This window comes from Vigna umbellata, chromosome 7, assembly GCF_029865625.1.
Source record: "Vigna umbellata cultivar VRB3 chromosome 7, Vumbellata_1.0, whole genome shotgun sequence".
NCBI classification, from domain to species: domain Eukaryota; kingdom Viridiplantae; phylum Streptophyta; class Magnoliopsida; order Fabales; family Fabaceae; genus Vigna; species Vigna umbellata.
Genome location: NC_142171.1, coordinates 8,513,442 through 8,534,980, shown reverse-complemented (window position 1 = coordinate 8,534,980; position 21,539 = coordinate 8,513,442). Strand labels below are relative to the sequence as shown.

The window sequence follows — 21,539 nt, the reverse complement described above, 5'->3', positions numbered from 1 at the left end:
TAAATATTAAAATCTGACTAATATTTTTATAAATTTTATACTTTAAAATAAAATTATATATCTTAAAAGAGAAATTTAATTGTTTTATTCCAACAGGAAAAATTCAAATATTAAATATTTTATTTACTCTATTCAAATAAAAATATTTAAAAAATAGAAAGAATTACATAAAATTTTAAATATTGGGTATTTTACAATTGTATTTTTTCAAAATACTACATCAAATTTAAAATATTAACAAAACAAGATAATATTTATAAAAAATATATTGATTGTAAGTTATTGTATTAAAAATAAATATTATTTAATATTTTTAATATATTTTAAAATCTTTATAAAATATTACCTTACGTAATAGTAATAATAACCTTTAGGATTGCTGGAAAGAATATAACTTGTGAAATAAAGTGTTTTTGTACTATTTGATTAAAAAACTAATAAAAAGCATGTATGTGTATGTTTAATAGAAAGTTATAAATAATTATAATTGTAATCATTATTATTATCTATTATTATTATTATCTATTATTATTATTATTATTATTATTATTATTATATCTTCTCATTAGCGAAAAATATTCATATATAAAAATCATTCATCTCTCGTTATCTTTTACTTTTATGAAAAATATTAAATATTATACAGTGAAGGTGAAATAATAGATTCAAAATTTTGTTGGGGCTAACTATATATAGAAAATGGAATATTCAATTAAAAAATAAAGTTTATCTTTAACATTTAGCTTGTGAATTCGTTTATGACAAAATGACTTGGGTTGAAGTCATTTATATTCAATTTCTTAAATCTAAATATCAAAAAAATGTGTTCATTAAATCATCATTTGACATGGTATTAAGGATACATATGATATTGTTCTTGAAAATACTTTTTGAATATTGGGTAACGGTGATTCTATTAATTTTTAGAATGATTGATGGTGTTTTAACATTTACATATCTAGATTGGTTAGAATTCCATATTTTGACAGAGTAAGGTTATAATATGTTGTTAGCTTGGATTGGACATGTACTCATTATCAAAGCTAATTTTGGTGGCGATAAATATTTAGTGCAAAAATACAACAACATTATTGTCTTAAGGGTGACATTGTTGCTTCTTAAGATTTGGTTCCTATGATTCAATATATTCCTGTGGTGTAGTTTGTGATGAAGATTGTAGTGCAACCTTGGGTCAAGTTTGTGGTGGAGCCTATGGTACAACCACTAGTGCAACCTCAGGTTCAGTCTGTGATTGAGTATGTGGTAGAGCTTATAGTGCAGCCGTCAGTGTAGCTTGAGGTTCAGCCCGTGCTACAGTCGCTGATGCAACTTGAGGTTCCATTTATGGTGAAACATATGGTATAGTATTTTGTGGTGCAACTATAATTGATCTAGTCACCAATACAACCTATTATGGTTAAGTCTGTTGTGGTGTCGCTTGTTACTCAGTTACAACTTGTTATTATGGATCAACCTAATAATATTGTGTTGTGAATGGATCATTTTCTATTAATAATTTAGATGTTTTTAATGGAAGTGAACCATGGATTTTGATTCCTTAATTGATATGCATTCTCTAAAATATGTCTTTTTCAATATAATTAATTTGTAGGGCTTAAAACAACTTAATTCACATCATAGTAATTTTGAAACAATTCCTAATTATTTCATGACTAAGGAAGCTCGTCTCGTGGAGAAATTCAAATTAGCTTTTATATTGATTGATATAGTTCATAAGAGGGAGATTCTAATAGTGAAACAGATGAGGGGATAATTCAAACTATAGAAAATCCTACAAGGGTAGATCACAAATTAAAATTAATATTAAATCTTTCAAAGCACAAACTTCTAATAAGCACTAATGTGTTTTAATAAATTGTGATTTCTAGGTAGAAGTTTTACATATTTGGTACTATTGATCAGTTTATTTCATTTGTTGTCATGGTGAATGATTACACTCTACTTGTGATTATGGTGCTACTAATGAGTGAATGTAGAGTTCAAAATTTCTCATGTTCTTTGTGAAAGAAATCATTACGAGGATAAGTTAAGTCATCTTGACTTTCATTCATTAGGAATAGTATAAGTGATTTCCAAGTATTTATTTAGAATAATTTTAATAATTTCTTATTGATAAGGGCTTGATATTAGTGAATTTCAATGCTTAATTAGCACTTATCTTGTTTTGATTATACATAAAAATTTTACTTATTTTGCAAAAACACATGAATGCAAGGAGTTAAATCTGCATTTTGATGAAAAGAAGAAGATTTGCATTTATTTTGGAAGAATCTGACTTGCCACGATTGGAGCGCCACCTGAGGGCTTGAGCCAACCACCAAGGAAGGTTTTCTTAAGCCATCAACTAAGGCTTGAGTCATGGGAGAGTTCTTCATTATTAAACAACCTCAAGTAGCTCAAGTCCAGATCTTCATAGCTTGAGCCACAAAGGAAACCTACCAAGGGAGGAAACCTCAACGCTGGAGCCCTAAGCCACTGCTTGAGTTGTGCTGCGAAAGTCCATAAATACAAGCACATTGGACATATTTTGAAGAGAAGTAGAAAGATCCAAAAGAGAGAACTAGACTTCGGTCTCAGCCCTCTCAAGGTGATTTTAGAGAGAGACTCTAATAAGTCTCTCACATAGTCCTTATACTTCAAAGATACATCCTTAAAGGATTAGGAGATATTTTCCTCCTTGCCTGTAATTCTTTTTATCTTCATGAGGAGCTAAATCTTAATGTGTTGAAACATGATGTAACGAATTCAAACTCTCTTGTATTTGGTGACACTTTCATTTATGCAGTTTTAATTTGATTTAAAGTGGTTAGTTGATTTGTGCTTGATCTTGGGATGAACTAATCACTTATCTTGCTTAACTGGCTTAAGGCGTAAAGACATCTAGTCTTGAGTTGTGGTCCAATAAGTTTTCCTGTGTGTTTCTGGATGAAATAGGCCAGAGATGTGTTGGAATAAAATATTATTCGTAATGCAAGTGGGTCATACGCAGTCACTGATAGGTTTCATAATAGGTAGTAGGCAAGATACTAGTCTTCAGGTACCGGGATAAGCTTGGAGTACCATAAAGAGCACTCCCATGACTTGATCACGTGAAGTTGCATTCTTGAAGGAAGATCTAATGCAAGAGAGGATGGATCTGTGAAATCAAACTCCAGCACGATTTTAATACTATAATTACTCCTTTGATAACTTAAATTGATTTCTAGATTAACGTGATAACGTTCTCACTCGCACACTTTTTTACGTAAAAATAGTCTCATATTAGACCAAATTGATCATAACACTGTTATTTCCAATAAATCTTTATGGATATGACACTTGTTTAATACATCAACCCAATATACTTGCTAATAAATTCCTAACCTTACAGTAGTCACGCAAACACTTATTTGTCTTTGCATTCCTAATATATTTATTTTATTATGAGTTTGGTGTATTTTTTCATGTTTTGATTCATTTAATTGTATCATTTTTTTATATTTTTTAATAAAATTTTTATTGATGACTATTATTGGGTTTTAGTGTAGCAACTTGATTTCAAAGTGATACCTGAAATTTATTTAAGATTAATCCAACTTTTGCTAAAAAAAAAGGTTAATTAAACTTTTTTGTTATAAAAAATAATCTTATTCAAGTAAACTATTCTAAGTGACATCACTCACTTTTTGATAGATATTTTGAAGGAAGATTTTTTACAAAGATTCAACAATGAGACCTCACTCAAACTCTTATAAGAAAATGATATAATTTCTAATTAAAAAAATTAAAACAATATATCTATAAGTCTCCTATATTATAAAGTATTCAATTTTCTTAATTGATATGAAATTTATACTCACACTTTAATTGTTAATAATTTTTAAAATATGACTGTGGAATAGCCTAAAAAAAATTGAAAAAAGGAAAAACATAAATATGTGAAAGAATGGAAGATCGATACAGGTTTAGATGTGTGGTGTATAAAGAAAAAAGAGGAGAAAGAGAAATATGAATATGTAAAGTAATGAGTATAAATGAATGTTAATTATATAATTCACTATGTTGTTTAAACCATCATTATCTTTTATCATTTTACAAAGTGATTGTTAATCAGTTCATAATTAATTAATCATGAGTGTGCATGTAATTTTTGTTGATTTTTACTATAATAACAATATTAATATTAATAAATATTTTTTCTTATTTTTTAAATAATTACCTTTTCTTTCTCATTTTTTATTTCTTTCTAACTATTGAGAGAAAGTATTCAATATAAATATATACCCAAAACTAACACTCTATATATTTGATTAAGTTGAAAATTCTAAGAAATTTATAATATATAGTTTAATAAATATAATTTTATTATATAATATCAATGTAACTTCAATTTATTTTATTAGAAATTACTATTTGTCTTTGTTTGGATGATATAAGGGAGTAAAAACGAAAAGAAAAAGAAAGAAAATATAATAGGTGACTTTGTTTGAATGGGATGAAAATAAGTAAAAAGAAGATAATTCTACTTCTTATTAATAATTTTATTTATTATTTATTTTTATAATAAAAGAATTAATAAAATACTTAAATATAATAGATTATGTTGCATGTTCATATATTTGTATTGATTTTTCACGTAAATATTTTATGTTATTAATTAGTCTTCAAGAACAATACTAATATAGATATTAAAATAAAAATTGTTTGTCACTAAACTATATTTGAGAAAAAAAACTTAAACTCATTATTAAAATATTAAAGTGTTGTATAATTAATTTAATTTAATTTTATCATTTTTGTTATAAAATGAAAATGATCATAAACATATTTATGGATAACATAAGTTACATGACACATTCAATATTTTTTTATAAAGTGTATTTTTCTAATCCAACTATTGGATTATTAGAAGTTCCAATCATTTATATTATATTTATAGAAAACTTTTATGGTTCTAAAATTATTTTTTATATTCACCAAAATGGATTAAATATATAAACATAAAATATTTTATCTTTCTAAATATAAATATATATTGAATGTTGAGAAAAAACCCACCATGATCATTAAAAGTTGACCTAAAGAAGATTAATTTAGAGGTTTAAACAGTAAATGATTTTATCTAAAAAGTTGCTGAATTTATCAATAAGAAGAAGTGTATATGAAATGAGATTTTAGTGATACGATATTAGACAATAAAACCTTTCTTATAAAAATAATATGTTAATTAATTACTTGTATCAACCCTAATCAACCAAAAAGCCTTTTATTATTTGATTATTTGGCACTTTTGTTTCCGAGTTTCCCTTTTCGGGAATTACGTTATACCAAATCACTCGTCAAGCATAAATTTTGTATCCTAGCATTGAATGCTCAATTACATGCCACTCCTTCTATCTTTTTCTCTCACTCTCTTTCTCTCTCCCACCAATATCAATAGATCAGCAATGCCGCTACTCACTCTCAGATAAAACTGCAAATTCTTGTGTGTGAGAGAATCATGAACGAAGAAGAGACCAAGGGTTCTGCTTTTTTGGGCACCAACACCGCTTATTCAGGTCACTTTTCTCTCTCTTGCTGTTTCACTATCTGGGGTTTTACGTTTTTTTATCATGTAAAATAAAAAATAAAAAACCATGAACTTTCACGTTTTTTACTTTCTTTTCTGTTGTATCTACCTTAAATAAATCGTGGGTGTTCTTCAGTTCACAATGTAGGTTATGAAAGTTTCAGTTTTCGTCATTTGCATTATTGCTTTGATGGTTTGTGTAGTTGGGTGCTTTTACATACCTGTTTTCATCACACAACTGTTGGAAAAATGGGAAATTTGTAAAGGCAAATGGTTTTTCTTTGAGGCCATACATGACCAGTTATATAAAAATTAAATTTTTTTCCACTTTCCTCGGTTTTTTTAAATGTTTTCCCTCATAAGCGGTTCTGGGTTATGTAGTTACGAAGAAATTAAGGTTTAACATATTTGGATAAATCCCTGAAATCCCGTAGGTGGTTGTGCAAGTGTATCATCCAGATTTTTCTCTCTAGGTTGAGACATCTCTATTCAGTATCTACATATGCATGTCCCAGGTTGTGCCTCTAGTGAATCTCTCTGATGCATGGATTAGGATTATCAATTTCTCCAGTGAATCGTGTGGTTGCTAGCTTCAAGTTTAAGTGATACTAGACGATTTTGGAACTCTGTAATTTTGATCGATAAAATGTTAATGCAGTTGATATAGGGTTGTCTTGAGTTGTTTCAATCTTTTATTTTCAACAAGCCTTTTTTTTTTAGAAAAAGTAGACCATAGAAATATGGTTAATTAATTTCTGACTGTTATTCTCTTGTTCCCTTTCCGTGAGGATTAGACTCTTGTGGCACCTCCTTCACTTCTAAAGGCTAAATGTTGTTCGTTTTTATGCCTGCCACCTGTGATGGCACCCCCTTCATCACATTCAAATTAGGAATGGGAAATGGAAGTGTGTTTAGCTGCATGACTGTTAAGTTCATAATAATATTAATAATAATAATGTATTTGGAATTGAAGTGTACGAACTGTATTAGAGGTTAATGCAAATGAGAACTCAGTTTTTTAATAATCAGAATGCATAGTGATAATGGCTCAACTACTGGCAGGTTGTTATTGTTGCATTATTTTGAATTAATGTTTGGTTTGGAAAACTATATGTTAAACACAGTATATAAGGGTTTATTTCTTTTCTGGATTGCACCTTCTGCATGTGTTATTTTAGTCTTTTCTTTTTGTAAACGTATTATATATTTTTGGCAGGTGATAAATAGTGTTTAATTCTCAAGAGGACAGTCATGCATATTGTAAATTTGTTAACTATATTTCCATATAAGTCGTGTTGAACTTCATTTATCAGCACTTTAGACACGTAATGAAGTTCAAGCTAACAATGTTGTGTTTCTCTACAGGTTTTCTTCTTGACCCTGCAAAATGGGGTGTGCTGAGTTTGCCGGAAAAGCAAAGACTAGTCCATGAGATTGCACGACAGTCAAAAGATGCCTCTACTATGCTTCAGACATTTACACGCAGGGAACTTCTAGAAATAATCTGTGCTGAATTAGGCAAAGAGAGGAAGTATACAGGCTATACCAAGAGTCAAATGATAGAACATCTTTTGAAGATAATTTCTAAGAACTCGAACTTGCACGTAACCGGAAATATGCCAGCTCCTACCAGAAGTTGCATTGGATCTAAAAGGAAAAAGAAACCTGCATCTGAGGATTTACACCATGCTCCTCTAGAGAACATTAAAGAGGAAGTAGTGAAAACCTTTTTGTGTCAAAATGTCGCATGCAAAGCTACATTGAATCCAGACGACTCTTTTTGCAAGAGATGTTCTTGTTGCATATGTCATTGCTATGATGATAACAAGGATCCAAGTTTGTGGTTGACTTGCAGCTCTGATCTTCCCAATGAGGAGTCATGTGGAATGTCCTGTCATTTGCAATGTGCTTTGAGTAGTCAAATGTCTGGCAATTTGAAGGGTAGTTGTGGTATTAAGTTAGATGGAGCCTTCTGTTGTGTTTCTTGTGGAAAAAGTAATGAACTGATGAAGTAAGTTGGTTATATACTTTTTCTTTATCAGCATGCAAAAGTAAAATATGCATAGATAATTACATACATACATTCATTCGTAATTTTATAAACCCTATTAATAAATTGTCACCTGTTCACATGTTAATGGGAGAACTTATTAACAAAAGAGGTGTTATTACAAAGAGTCATATTAGTGGTCTGTTGCAGTGTAAGGTGGCTCATATAAGCTACAGTTTTTATTTTATTTTGTTTTTTGGAATGGATGTTTGGATTTTACAGGACATGGAGAAAGCAATTATTGGTTGCCAAAGAAGCAAGAAGAATGGATATACTGTCTTTGCGAATATCCCTGGCTCACAGAATTCTTGTAGGAACAGAAATGTACAAGGAACTGCAAAAGATTGTAGAAACTGCTCTCAAATTACTGGAGAATGAAGTGGGATCACTCGATCATGTATATGCGAGGATGACTCGTGGAATTGTAAGCCGGCTTTCATGTGGTGCTGAGGTTCAGAGATTGTGCTCAGCTGCAATTGAATGTTTTGATTCAAAGTTTTCTGACCTTTTCTCTGTTTCTGTGGAAAAGAAAGATGCACCAAGTAAGCTTTTTATTATTTTTTCAATGGTCATTTTATTGAACAAATGGCAGGCAGAACCAGAACTTATCTTGATTTTCATGATAAAATACAGTAGTCTTGAAATTTTGGATCCAGAATAATTCCAAGTATGACTATTCTCAATATGGAGGAATAAAGGAAAGAACTAAATAATTTTACTTTTTCAGTTTTTCTTCAATATGGAGAAGACTTAAATGGTTTAGACATTGGCAATGGCAAGTCTCATTCCATGATAGACAATGATTGAGAATATGAAATTGCATTTCTTCTAAATGATTATATGATATAACAACATGAGAGATCAAATAAAGTAAATCAATTGAACCATTAAACAGTGTTGTTTTTGCATCAGTAAATTTTGCTTTAATTACCAGTACTGATATGACTTTTCTGGTGACTTTATTCGGCAGCATGTTCAATTCGTTTTGAAGAGTGTCTTCCTACTTCAGTGGTTATCGTGCTGGAGTACAATGACAAACTTTTAAAGAACTTTCTAGGCTGCAGGCTTTGGCACAGAGTATCAACTACAGACTACCCTGAACAACCCACCTTCATCGTCTTGAGGCCGGAGAAAAGATTCAAGTTAGAAAACCTGCACCCTTCAACTGAGTACTTTTGCAAGGCTTCTCTGTTCAGCAGCACAGGGATTTTGGGTGCTGCAGAGGCTAAATGGGTGACCCAGTGTGAGCCCACCAATTCTGCAAAAGGAATAAGTTGTGGGGGAAATCGTTTTAGAGTGGAAATGTGTGGTCAGGATCATATAACTGCCGAAACTCATCATCCCACAGAGTCTGCCAACTCCGACATGAAGTTATCATCTCGACAACAACCTGGGAAACCCATGAGTTTGAACATCAGAGGAAGGTTTGAAGAGTTCCTGTCGAAGCCTCAGTGTTTAGAGCCTTTTGCATATAAAAATTTTGCTGCTGCAGTTTCACCTTCGACACCTTGTAAATCCTACGAGATGAGGCAAATTCCTGGTTTGAATGGTAGAAAGCGGTCGAAGGAAAATGACTACGAGTATTCGGTGAGGGTGGTGAAATGGTTGGAGCATCTAGGGCACATAGATGAAATCTTCAGAGTGAGATTTCTGACTTGGTTCAGCCTTAAGGCTACTCAACAGGAGAGAAGGGTGGTTAGTGCTTTTGTTGATGCATTGATCGACGACCCAGCAAGCTTAGCAGACCAGCTCATACACACTTTCAGCGATGAAATATGTTGCGAGCAAAAACCCTTGTGAGGATGGATGCCTTCTACAACACTAAATACTTGTTTTTCTGACTCCACCCATAGAAACTTTGTAACACTTTGTGGGAGTTACAGGGACAGTCCATGGATATCACGTTTTTTCAACTCTTCATTTCTTCTTCCTTCAGGAAGTAGTTTATGCTCTTTTATACCATTTACTTTCCATTATGTACTTACTGGTCAGTGGAGTGATTGTTGGATTATATCACATATCCCCACTTATGCGCTCTACCTTAGATTTCTCCTCACACTTTATTACTTATCTAACAATATGAAATCACTTAGGCTATGTTTTTTAAATTTAATTCACATTCTACGCAACGTTGGATTGGAGTTCGGTTGGAAGCAACTTCAGAAGATAGTCAAAAGTCAACTTCAGTATAATTTTAAATGATTGTAACACAATTTATGCTAAATATAAAAATTCTGGAAAAACAAAATTCATAATCAAAGTAATTCGTATGTACTGTCAGGGTTTACCCACACAATCCCTATTAATCTAAGCGAAAAAGACTTGATAATGCAATGAAAAAAAAAAGAAGGGAAAATTATAGTGAGGGAACATAAAGATAAACAAAAATGTGTTTACTTATCATTAAAAGTTCATTTACGATGATATGAGTTTGCGACTAGAGTGTTTCCATTTTTGTTTGGTATTCTTCGAATTTGTTCACTCACAGATAAGTCATTAGAATATGATTTGCTTTTCTTTTGTTCCGGTTGTGAAGGGTGGTAAAAGTTGTATTTTCATAAAAGATAACGAAAGAAGCATTGTTTTTTAACCTATCTAAATTCTACTTTAGCTCTTATTTTTTCATTTTAATTATTTTAAATTTTACAAACACTCTTATAAATGATATCTATCCTAACAACTTTTTAAAATAGTCATATTCCCAATAATGATATCATAATAAATGAAATTTACAAGTGTGTATTCCAGCTTGCCCAAATGACAATACTTTGTAGTAGTAATACAAACAAGATTAAAAGCGGTAAAAAATGTGAAAGACAAAAATGTGATGTTAGTGGGTGTAAGTCTAATTAGAAAAACACTTTCATATTAGCAGTCCATTAAATGCTCACTGCATCACAGTATAGGCATGCACATGTCACTTGAGATAAAGCATTTGATCGTAATTTCAGCAGGTACCAGCGATCCACATGTGATTATAATTTTGCAGTTTATACTTTCTAGACAAATTAATGGACTTTTTATCTGGACCGGTACAACTTTAGATAGTACACAATTAATTGGATGCCAACATATCAAACCGTGCGAAGTACCGAACACATCCCAAAAATTTTCTCGTGTTTTAGTACAAATAGTACCTCCTTGGCATTAATCTATGAAGTGACTTGAAATTTATTTGGTTTTTTCACTGGCTGGAAATTCATTCCTCTCTGTAACGTCATGATGGGCCCTTCATGTAATGAGCAGCTGTCATCATACATTTTCTGTATCGTTGGCAGCTTCATTGAATGCAGTAGCCAAGTACTCAGCAAGGCTTGGTTCAGAACGGAACTTGACAGATGCAGCAGATGATCCCTCTCCTATTGTACTCTTTGATTTTGAAATCCAGGGTTTTACTTTCTCAGGTATTCGTGAAGAATGTAAAGAACCATTAATTGCTTCCCATATCTTAGGCTCTAAATGGTTCCATGGATCTTCAACCATGGAGCTCTTGTAAAATCGATTGGGACCAGGACCTGGGTTTTCGTTGGACAAATGACCATGAAAATTAGGTCCTCGTCCACTACCCCGTCCTGAAACAGAGCTACCAGGGTTGTGCCATACACCCCTGCCTCGCCCTTGACCAGGCCTAGGATTGCTCCTGTATCCCGGAGAAGGATTGGGACTGTAACTGGGCCTAGGACTGTTGCTGTATCCTGGAGAAGGATTGGGACTGTAACTGGGCCTATGACTGTTGCTGTATCCTGGAGAAGGATTGGAACTGTAACTGGACCTAGGACTGTTGCTGTACCCTGGAGAAGGATTGGGACTGTAACTTGGCCTATGACTGTTGCTGTATCCTGGAGAAGGATTGGGACTGTAACTGGGCCCAGGACTATTCCTGTATCCTGGAGAAGGATTAGGACTGTAACTGGCCCGGTGAGCTATGCCCTGTGTAGAGTTATATAATGGACCACCTGATGGTTCGAATCTAGGATTTGGATGTCTACCAACACTTGATGGATGGAATAGGAAGTTATCGTGAGCAGGGCCTCTAGGTCCACTAAAATCCAGGTTTCCATATGCTGGTGCTGATACTTGAAAAGGAGGCAGAGTCATCCGTGGATTTGTTGATTCTGTTATATCCAATCAATGAATAACAATTGTCATTGAGGAATAGATAAGGTAAATCTAGATAGTAGAGCACACGAGAAATTTGAGGTAGTTAATACTAGAAAACATATAGAACTGACTCAAAAAGCAATGCTGCATACTTTTATTCAACAATTATTAATTTATTATATAAAAACAGACCAGGGAAACTTCTCATAGATTACAGAGTAGCATGAAGTTTTAGTCCTTGAAAGATTGGGACTGCGTCATCTGAATCACCCAAAAGTATTTAAATTAACATATAAATCTGTACCTTTAAAAGATCCAAATTGGACTCAACCAAATCCTTTATGCTAAATTGTTATGATTTAAACAATCTTTTGGAGGAGTAGATTTCCTTCTTGATTGAGTCAATTTTCAAAACGGTGTAGATTGTTGTCAATCGATGGAAATAATGTGCTGAAAACTTATTCAATGTAAAAACTCGACATTTGAAGGGTAAAAATATCAGCCTACTTGCTAAATAGGTGTCAAAGGGGAAGGGGTGTTGCCGGAATGTAAAGTCCTCATTCCATTATGGATGGACGTAGTATAATATTCACCATAAATCAGGCTTATTATCTTATTGCTACATGAATCTACAAGACTCTGACTGCATAGCTACTTATACAAATCAAATTAAAGGATACCAACGTCAGGTAAACAGTAATTGGTGAACATATCAGTACCTGGATGTGGGGATGAATATTGTGCCATAGGAGAGGGACCAACATTTGGAGGGAAACTATCCGGTGCAGCCTGGATACTGGTATTGTTCCTTTTGTTAGAAGAGAAGGCACTCATCGGATCTGTATAAAAGTCAAACCTTGGAGCAGCATTCGATTTATCCCATGATGGCATAGTTAAAGGAGCTTCAATCAAGGGATTTGAGAGAGAACCGGGCATAGCAGAACCTTCCACAGCACCAGAAACATCAGCATGATCAGCTTGCATGCGCATTTCTCTCAGCCTTTTCTTCCTCTGCTCTGAATCCTCCATGTAACCTGAGAATCCAAAAGGTAGTTACAGGCATAATATAAATAAGCAATAATAGCCACCATAAAATTTGTCACAAACACATCAACTACTGCTCATAAACAGCAAAAACAATAAGCAAAACAAACAACTTCTCATAAACTTATGAAAAGCTGTTAATTTTGAAGGTAATTAAGTAACTTTCAAGTCCCAGATTTTTATTCAAAGCACCCTTTACCTATTTCAGAAAATGCATAAGACAGCATGGTCAAAATTTGAACCTTTTCACTCAAAACACTGGATAGTAAATCATAACATAGTTTAACAAACACCTGCAAGGACTACAAATATTTACTAGTTCACTTTTAGTATAAAAGAGACAACTTTATGCCTTTCAAAACATTAATAGATAACATCCTGTACAAATTACAATTAGGACAACCAAGTTAACAATCAATTGATTAAAATTACAATTGAAACTTCAATTCAAGCTCAGTAGAACTAATAAATCACCTTGCTGGAACCTATGTTACTGGGTCGTGCTGACTATGAGAAGAAGAGTCTTAATATAAGGTAATATCGAAGAGAGGAAGAGAAAAGTAACAAGACCTGCAACCTCAAACTGAATTTTATAGCAAGTAACTCCATATATCCCATTGTAACCATTTAACTCCAAATAGCAGGTGATTTTATTGTTATTAGAAAAGTGATCCAACAGATCTAATACACTGACGAATATAGGAAGACAGGGAGGGTGCAAGAGCAAACACACGAGACATTTGAAGAGATCTATAGGCATCCTTGCAGTCAAACACAACCCTTACTCTATCACATTTCTCAATTTTGTATAGTTCTATAACCTTTTAAGTCTGTCTCTACCCACTCTCCAGCTTCAAATAATCTCATCTAATAATCAACACGACAAAGTAATAATGTCATTCTTCTCCAATAACATCAATTTATTCATTAACAATATTGATTCACACTCACCACTCAAATATTGTGTAGTCTATAATAAAGAATTTGTTACTCGTCTCATGACTCTCCTATACCAACTGAAGGCATCAATTTATCAATTTCCCATGTATCTCCCGCATCAACAACTTAGAATTAGCAGCAATGTGTTTGCTTTTATAAACAATATCTCTACATAATTCATGCCTAGGAGCTGGCCTCACTGTTCTTAATTGAAAAAGGGGACTTCTTAATACATTACTACTATACAACTCTCTCGCTGGATGGACATGCTTCCACCAGAAATCATACAGTGCTATTTCCATTACATCCCAATACTCAGCATCACGATGTAACCTGAATAGACTACTACCATTAGGAGTCCAAACATAAAAATCCATCCAATCCCTTCCTAGAATCTCCATTAAACCCTGAGCTTGAGGAATATAGTGAATTGGAATTCGAGACCAAGGGAAAGCTTTACTTAAGTCCCCATTGAAATATGGACACTTTATCTCCAGTACTCCACGAGAAGGCAATTCATGCACTAGACTGTCGATTACACCATCTGGTGAAGCAGCAAGCCAGCTGTCTTGTGGGTGTGAATCATATACCTGAAATTCAGGAAACAACACTGTATTTCCAGTTATCAGTTTGTATCTTTCAAGTGCTTCCTCCTCTTTGATATTGCTCCAACAGGTGGCAAGGTTTCCAGAGAAAGGTTCAATAGCACCAATCTTCTCTAACCACAGCTGGACCCTTTGCCGACGCCAAAACCCAATAGCAGCAGCAAAAGTGCTAGCTGTCAATTTGTTTCTCCTAAGTGCTTGCCAGTTTTTAAACCAATGTTGAAGGCAGCTAGCTTGAAGGACTGAATAAGTTTCAACAGAACTGTATTTTAACATATCACCAAGTGCGTGCAATTTTCTAGAAGGTTTTTTGAAGCAAGGCTTAGTTTCTCTAAAAACCAGCACAGAAGCATTACTACTAAAGTTTCTCTTATTACTTAGACATGCAACAAGTGCATCCACATAACAGCAACTTTGGTGCCTGAAACATTGCAGCCAAACATGAGAGAATGCAGGAGCAATTTCACCATCGTTAAAAAAGAGATAACTGTCACTTGAACTTTAGATGTAAGCTAGGCAACAACTGAATGGGTAAATGGTATTTAAGAGAACAACAGTGCATCATGGCAATGGCATGTTTTCTACAAACATTGAACATGTATATGGTTTCATTCCCAGTTAGCAAAGAGCCATTAGTAGAAAGCTCATCCATTGAAATTCTTAAAATCAAACAGCTTTCCACATTAAAGTTCATAGGAATTTATGTGATAATTTATGGCATTTAATTAAAAACATAATGGCACATGGATCCACAAACCCACAGAAACAGAAAAGACCTAAACCATGGGGAACATTGAAGAGGTGTTGATGTGAGAAAGAAGGAGGTGCAAGATAGGTTTTACCAAAAGTGATTAAGTTGACCGTGGATATGGTGTCTTCATGAATTATGACGGTGATAGACACAGAGAAAGAGAGAACTGGGGAAACGCCCTAGTGTTGTACAACAGTCAGATAGATGAAGTACACATTAATTATTGGTTCTACTGTTGAGTGTTTATTTTTTTTAATATTTTGAGGCGAGAATAAATTTATTTGATTTCAAAACTAAATGGACTTCATTCTCACCTAAAGAAAAATTGAACCCAAAATTCATCTTCACAAAGCTAACACAGAACAAAATGGGAGTCTCTGAAAAAACCAAATTCCAATAAAACATTATAGTCTGTTTGAGAAATCTGGCCCAATAGAAACAACGTAAGCCGAATAGGTTTTCAAAAAGGCCCTTAACTGAAGTTCAGGCCGGTAACAATTAGCGTGTTTGAACAAAATACGAGAACCGATTCTACCTTATGATAGTGAAACCATGAAAAGGTAGAATGAATTATTTGTTGCTTCACCTTGGCCTTGGAAAATTGATTGACTTTTTCTACCGATAATCCATTCCAAAACAAGACAAAATCCAGTGCAACCCAGTTTAGTAAATAATATCCCCAACTAACTTCAATTAACTCAGCGGCTATCATTGAACTCCATTCTCTTACAAAAAATCACTTCAAACGAAAAGGCTTGAAATTCTAAGATATTTTAAGTACGTGCAGAGGTAAATTTTCAGCGAGAGCGCTAAGAGTCAAATCGAACATCACATAATCAGCACAAGAACGATGGAAAAATTCCAAAGAGAACAAACATTAAGTAATTTTTCAATCCAAGTTTAAGTTCCCATCCCCTTTTTGGGCATTTTCCTTCCTAACCTAAAATCAGACATAATTCAGGAAAAACATAATTTCAAGACAAAGATTTTGACGTAACTATAAATCGCTCAAAGTAAAACTCACTGTGATTCGGTCTTCTATCCCCAAATCCTTTAGCTGAAAGCTTTCAAGCAAACCGATGATTGAGAGTTATGAAGTAAGCGGGAAAAGATTAATATTAGGTTATGGCAAAATAGAGAGTGTGAGAGAAAGAAACACGTACAATTACGGTAGTAACCCTATTATTCACTGACACGGTGGCGTCGAGGAACTTCAGGCACACGTTATCATTTTCCCTTAAAACTAGTATTTAGACACAACAAATGTTTATTTTATACGATTAAAAAATAGTATTTCGAAATATATAAATTATACTATTATTCTTTTATTAGACCAGTTGCTCAATAAATTAAATTTAAAATAGAATTAAACAGAATAGTTTTAAAAGAAAAAAATTAAATATGAAATATGAACTATGACTCAAAATGATAAAAACTTTTACAGTGAGAAAATGGATGATCAAGGAGAACTAATTAAGTTACTTCAACCCATACGTAAATTGTTGTAAATTTTATAATATTCCTTCAATTTCTACAACTAAAGAAATTAAGAAAGTCGATTATTTATATAAACTTTGGAGAAAAATAATTATTAATAAAACTATGTAATGAAAAGTTACTTAAGGGATTGAAAAAACAAAGGTCACTAAATTTTCAAAGTAAATGTCAAATTCTCTAACTTCTATTAAAAAATTGTCTTTGCGGCTTCATGTAGGTTAATTCGAAAGCTTCAACGCCAAATAAAATTGGGTTTGATTATATAACAAAGCTTTTTTTAATATTTTGGGTATTTTATGAATTAAGAAAAATCTCAAACACATTCAAGAATACAATAAAAGTTATATTTGTATACATTATCCGTTATTGATTTAGCTTATAGAATAAAAAACTAATAACAGATACTTATTTTTGTCATACATAACGTCACAAATATATCTAAAGAATGTTTATTGAATTTAAGTTTAACTTGTCGATGACAGTAAACATTTAGAGGGTGTTAGGACTTTGGTAACTAAAAGTGACATATTTGGCCATTTTTACTTGTGGTGCATCGAGAAGCATCTTTCTCTTTGAATATTTTTTTCCATTATAGTTAGTTTCACATCTCATCATTACAATGTGCATTCGTGACTGTTTCTGGGGAGCTCAATCATTATTTTGCATGTTCTCCTTGGTTTTGTAGAATGTGACTTTATGATTTTTGGTTAATATATTAATTTTAGATTTTTGGTTGCGCAGAATGTGAGTTATGTTTGATTAATATTAGATGTTTTATGTTTATATAATTTTAGATTTATTATATGTTTGATTAATTTATAATTTGATTAAATTATAAATTATTATTAGGTGTATTGTTAGTTTATATTAAGGTGCATTGTTAAGTTATATTGAGATCTATAATAACTTTAGATGTAAACATTAGGGAACCTTAGTTCCCATTTAAGATTTAGTCATTAAACTTTAATCATTTGTATTAAATTTTGAATTGTTTGATCGAACAGTTTAGAAGAATTATTTTTCATAATTTGTTAATATGTATACATTGTAAGTTTATGCATAAATTTGAAAACAAATTGGTTTAGACCATTTTGTGTTGTTTTCTCGATGCATACTTGACTGTGGTCATGAGTAACCATTTTCATTTCGTGTATTTCGAAAATTAATGTGAAATGCTACCGAAATTTTATCAAATTAATGATGATAGACTTCTTCATGTAGATATTACCGAATTATGAAAAATATTTTTTTTGAATCAGTATGGTCTTGCATTGTGAGAATTAAAAATTTGAGAATGATGAAGTTTGTTACCAATGTAGCATGGATTGAAGTTGGATGAATCCACCTCATAGTGAAGAGTATGAAAAAAAAGTTTGAGTTCTTGCAATATGCTCAAGAACACGTCATTTTTGTGAACGAGACATATTATTATCCTTGTGTTTTTTGTCTAAATCAAATATGTTAGGATTTTGGTGAAATGCGTGATCACCTTCTCATCTTTAGTATGTAAGGAGATATACAAATTGGACTTGACATAGAGAAGTATTAGACAACCTTACAACGTCATGAACATCACAATATGTAGAAGAATGAATGAATGATCATTTAGAGGACATGGTACTTAATTTTAATGAAGAAAATTTTGGAATAGCTCATTTATATGATACATTGAAGTCTGATTCAAAGAAACATCATGCATTAACTTTATATGATTGTCAACAATTTTAAAATTGTTCAGTTTAAAAGCAAAAAATGGATGAACCGATAAAAGTTTCACAAAACTGTTAGATTACAAGAAAATTTTATGTCCAATGAATTTGGAGTACAAGAAAATACATGCATACTTTAATGATTGTGTATTGTACATAAACGAGTTTGTTGCATTGAAGAGGTGCCCAACATATAGGTTATCACATCTTAAAAAGAAAGTTACTAGAAATAATGTTGATGAAAAAAGTGGATGGTCCCCCGCTACGATGTTGTGGTACCTTCTCATAATGAAAACATAGGAAAAACACTAGAGGGGGGAGGGGGCTAAATAGTGTTTTCAAAATTCTTTCCCAAAGTAGTTTATAATGGTTTGTAGCAGATATATAGTTTAAATAAAATTATTAGATGTTGGTTTTTATGAAGAGCGTATATGGAAAACGTTTCAAAGATCAAAACAATAAAACACAAATTTTATACTAGTTTACTCAACCTGAGCTACGTCTAGTTCTCCATTAAGAACTCTTAAGGGGTTCCACTAATCTTCAAGAAGATCACACAAGTTTTACCTCTCCAAGTTTACAACAAGTATTCCACCACTACTGGTTCACCTAGTCCACACGACTAATTTGAGTTTCACTACTCTTGGTGTACAATATTCTAACCACTTCTGGTTCAACCCTAGACAACTTGTCTAGACTTTTTAACTCAATTGAGCTAAACACCAAGTGTTTTAATTCTCTTCAGAATCTATAACACAATCAATGTTATGGGCAAATACATATTGATAACTGTCAAAGAGAGGATAGAGACAATACAAATAAATATGAGATATTATTAAGGTTTTTTTTCTCTCTTAGAAAATTTAGTTTTAGACAATCTATGAGCACAATAAGCTTGTTTGAGCATTCACGAATTCACTATCTTATCCTTCTTCTTCTTTTCTTCAAACTTCTTCAAGCATCCGTCTATATGTAGCTGTTTTTGAGAGATGATCGTTAGACAAAGAAGTTAACTTCATGTAGAGCATGTAGCCTTTTTGTGAGAAGTCAGACTGAAGTCTACTTTGCAAAGGTACAGAGCTTAGTCATAACCTTTTAGAAAAATGTAGCTTGTACGATGTGTTAGAGCAAAAGTATTTACGGGAAACATTCCCAAAATATTATTCATATCTCTCAACGTTTTTTTCTTGGGTGTAGTGATTCTGATCAAGTCTTTATGCTTTTGTGATCTGCACAAATATCAAGAACAAGATATACAAGTATTAAAGCACTTTATCGTACATGCATTAAATATTTTGAACATTGATAAGCTTTAGGCCGCGTGTTCAAAACATTTTATCATTTGTCATTTCATTAATAAATGCATCGTTTGGTAAAACACTCAACATATATGATCATCAAATGGTGTAAAACATTAGATGCTTTATCAAAAAAATTGTTTGAACTATGCAACGTTTCGCAGTCTTTTGTTAGACGGTACATTTTATAAGACGCTTTATTTGAATTAAAATTGTTTTGAATAAAACATTTTTTAAGCTTTAGTGTTATCATGATATAGACATTTTTGTTCATAAAACACTAGCTTGTTAAGACACTGTTTGTTTAGACGTTTATATGTTGTTTGTAAAACATTGTTTGTTACCCATTTCATTTATAAGATGATTAATTAAGAAAGACGTTTCCTTTTATTAGACATTGTTCATAACACTTTGTTCATCAAACAGTATAGTTTAGAAAATGTTATTATGAACTTGTTTTTGTCTATAAAAGATGTTTTAAAATATTTTTCTCTTGTACGTTATTTCTTTAAAACAACATTTCATAAAGACAATATTTCATTTAATGTTTTTGTTAAACATCAAAACCTAAGTTGCTTAAACGATCTAGTCTCTAGACGATCTTGTCTTAGCACATAATACCTAAGTTCAAATGATTGTTTGTCATTAAGGAATATGTAAAGGACTTGACATGCAAATGAAAGAAAATGTGACAACATGATAAAAGGTGCAAGACCCCTGCTATTGATGAAGATGACGACATGACGGAAATAGAGGATGATCGTCTCTCAAACCTTGTCAACATATTGTCGAAGTTAAATAGAAAACCAATAAAGATACAATAAAATACTATCGAATATTTGGAATCAAATGTTATGTCCCATTTTATATTGCCCTTTTTGATACATTAGAGGTGGTTGGTGGAGACTATATTTTAAACATTTCTATCATCCAACTATGCATGTAAGTAGTAATGCGTCTTCTATATTTACTATATTAAAATTATTGAACTTAGAGTATCATTCATTGTCTTAGGTATATGGGCACAATGAGTGTGGAGCTAAGTCGGTCAATGGAGTATGGATTTTTTTTAGCCCCAAAGCGTTCAAGGATCTTATAACCCAGGCTCAAGCTACATAGTATATGATATCATGGATTACCACCTCATTAAGACATGTTTACTTCACTCCATACATTAAAGCGTTAGTCATACTTATTGAGTTTTTTTTTTTTTAAGTTAATGTAATTATTCAACTAACAATTTCTCATTCATTGTAGGTTTCATTAACAATTAGTCCTTATTCATGAAGAGTCCTTAATTGTCTAGTTTTGTTCTATTCATAGAAACGAAATAAAGGCCTTTATACATGAGTAATGTTATAACTTTCATAACATCCAATTAGTATATAACAATTATGACTAACATGTCTTCAATTCAATGTGTGTTATGTTATGACAAACTAATTATTAAATAGGAAGAAACAAGGATAAATTCAATTTATATATCTTAATATTAGATATCACTCTTTAAATTAATTATTTTGTGTAAAATTTGTATGATATTAATTTTTCCTTATGTTATTTTAGTGTAATAAAGAGAGTACACTAGTGCAAAAAAGACCTTTAATGTAACCCTTTAGACGTCTAACCCTCGAATATCCAACGTAATTAATGACTGGTGGCATTTTTCGTAAATAAAACAACTATTTAGACGTCGGTTATGGAAGGGCCCGACGTCTAAATACTCATATACGTCGACTCCCCCGAATAGACGCCAAAACTAAACGAAAAAGTTAAAAAAAAAATTTTATTCTATTTAGACGTCTATTATGGAGGGAACCGACTTCTGAAGCACTTTAGACATCTGTTAATTGGGGGAACCGACGTCTAAACCCTAAACCCAGAAATTTAAAAAGTCACTTTTTGACTCCATTTAGACGTCTGATCCCGCCACTCCGACTTCTGAAGCACTTTAGACGTCTGTTAATTGGGGAATC

General features: G+C 32.3%; 3 protein-coding genes across 5 annotated transcripts; 1 reads left to right on the top strand and 2 right to left on the bottom strand.

Annotated features, from left to right (window-relative positions):
• Window positions 1-5,368: 5,368 nt before the first annotated feature.
• LOC124837983 (VIN3-like protein 2) lies at window positions 5,369-9,723 on the top strand. The gene is made up of 4 exons (XM_047313478.2): window positions 5,369-5,558; window positions 6,935-7,580; window positions 7,842-8,161; window positions 8,590-9,723. The coding sequence occupies exons 1-4, from the start codon at window positions 5,501-5,503 to the stop codon at window positions 9,417-9,419; spliced, it is 1,854 nt and encodes a 617-aa protein (XP_047169434.1). The 5' UTR covers window positions 5,369-5,500; the 3' UTR covers window positions 9,420-9,723.
• Window positions 9,724-10,540: 817 nt separating this feature from the next.
• Window positions 10,541-16,223, bottom strand: SIC (hydroxyproline-rich glycoprotein family protein). 3 transcript variants are annotated; one of them, XM_047313481.2, is made up of 3 exons: window positions 16,084-16,223; window positions 12,440-12,754; window positions 10,541-11,734 (listed from the first exon to the last, which is right to left on the bottom strand). In XM_047313481.2, exons 2-3 carry the CDS (start codon window positions 12,747-12,749, stop codon window positions 10,872-10,874), a joined length of 1,173 nt encoding a protein of 390 aa, XP_047169437.2. In that variant the 5' UTR covers window positions 12,750-12,754; window positions 16,084-16,223; the 3' UTR covers window positions 10,541-10,871. The 3 variants fall into 3 exon arrangements, with proteins under 3 accessions (XP_047169437.2, XP_087950764.1, XP_087950763.1); XM_088094638.1 differs by lacking the exon at window positions 16,084-16,223 and adding an exon at window positions 14,294-14,433; XM_088094637.1 differs by lacking the exon at window positions 16,084-16,223 and adding an exon at window positions 13,239-13,743.
• On the bottom strand, window positions 13,790-16,208 carry LOC124837985 (Restriction endonuclease, type II-like superfamily protein). Its single transcript, XM_047313484.2, has 2 exons — window positions 16,084-16,208; window positions 13,790-14,729 (listed from the first exon to the last, which is right to left on the bottom strand). The coding sequence occupies exon 2, from the start codon at window positions 14,582-14,584 to the stop codon at window positions 13,790-13,792; it is 795 nt and encodes a 264-aa protein (XP_047169440.1). The 5' UTR covers window positions 14,585-14,729; window positions 16,084-16,208.
• Window positions 16,224-21,539: the final 5,316 nt, after the last annotated feature.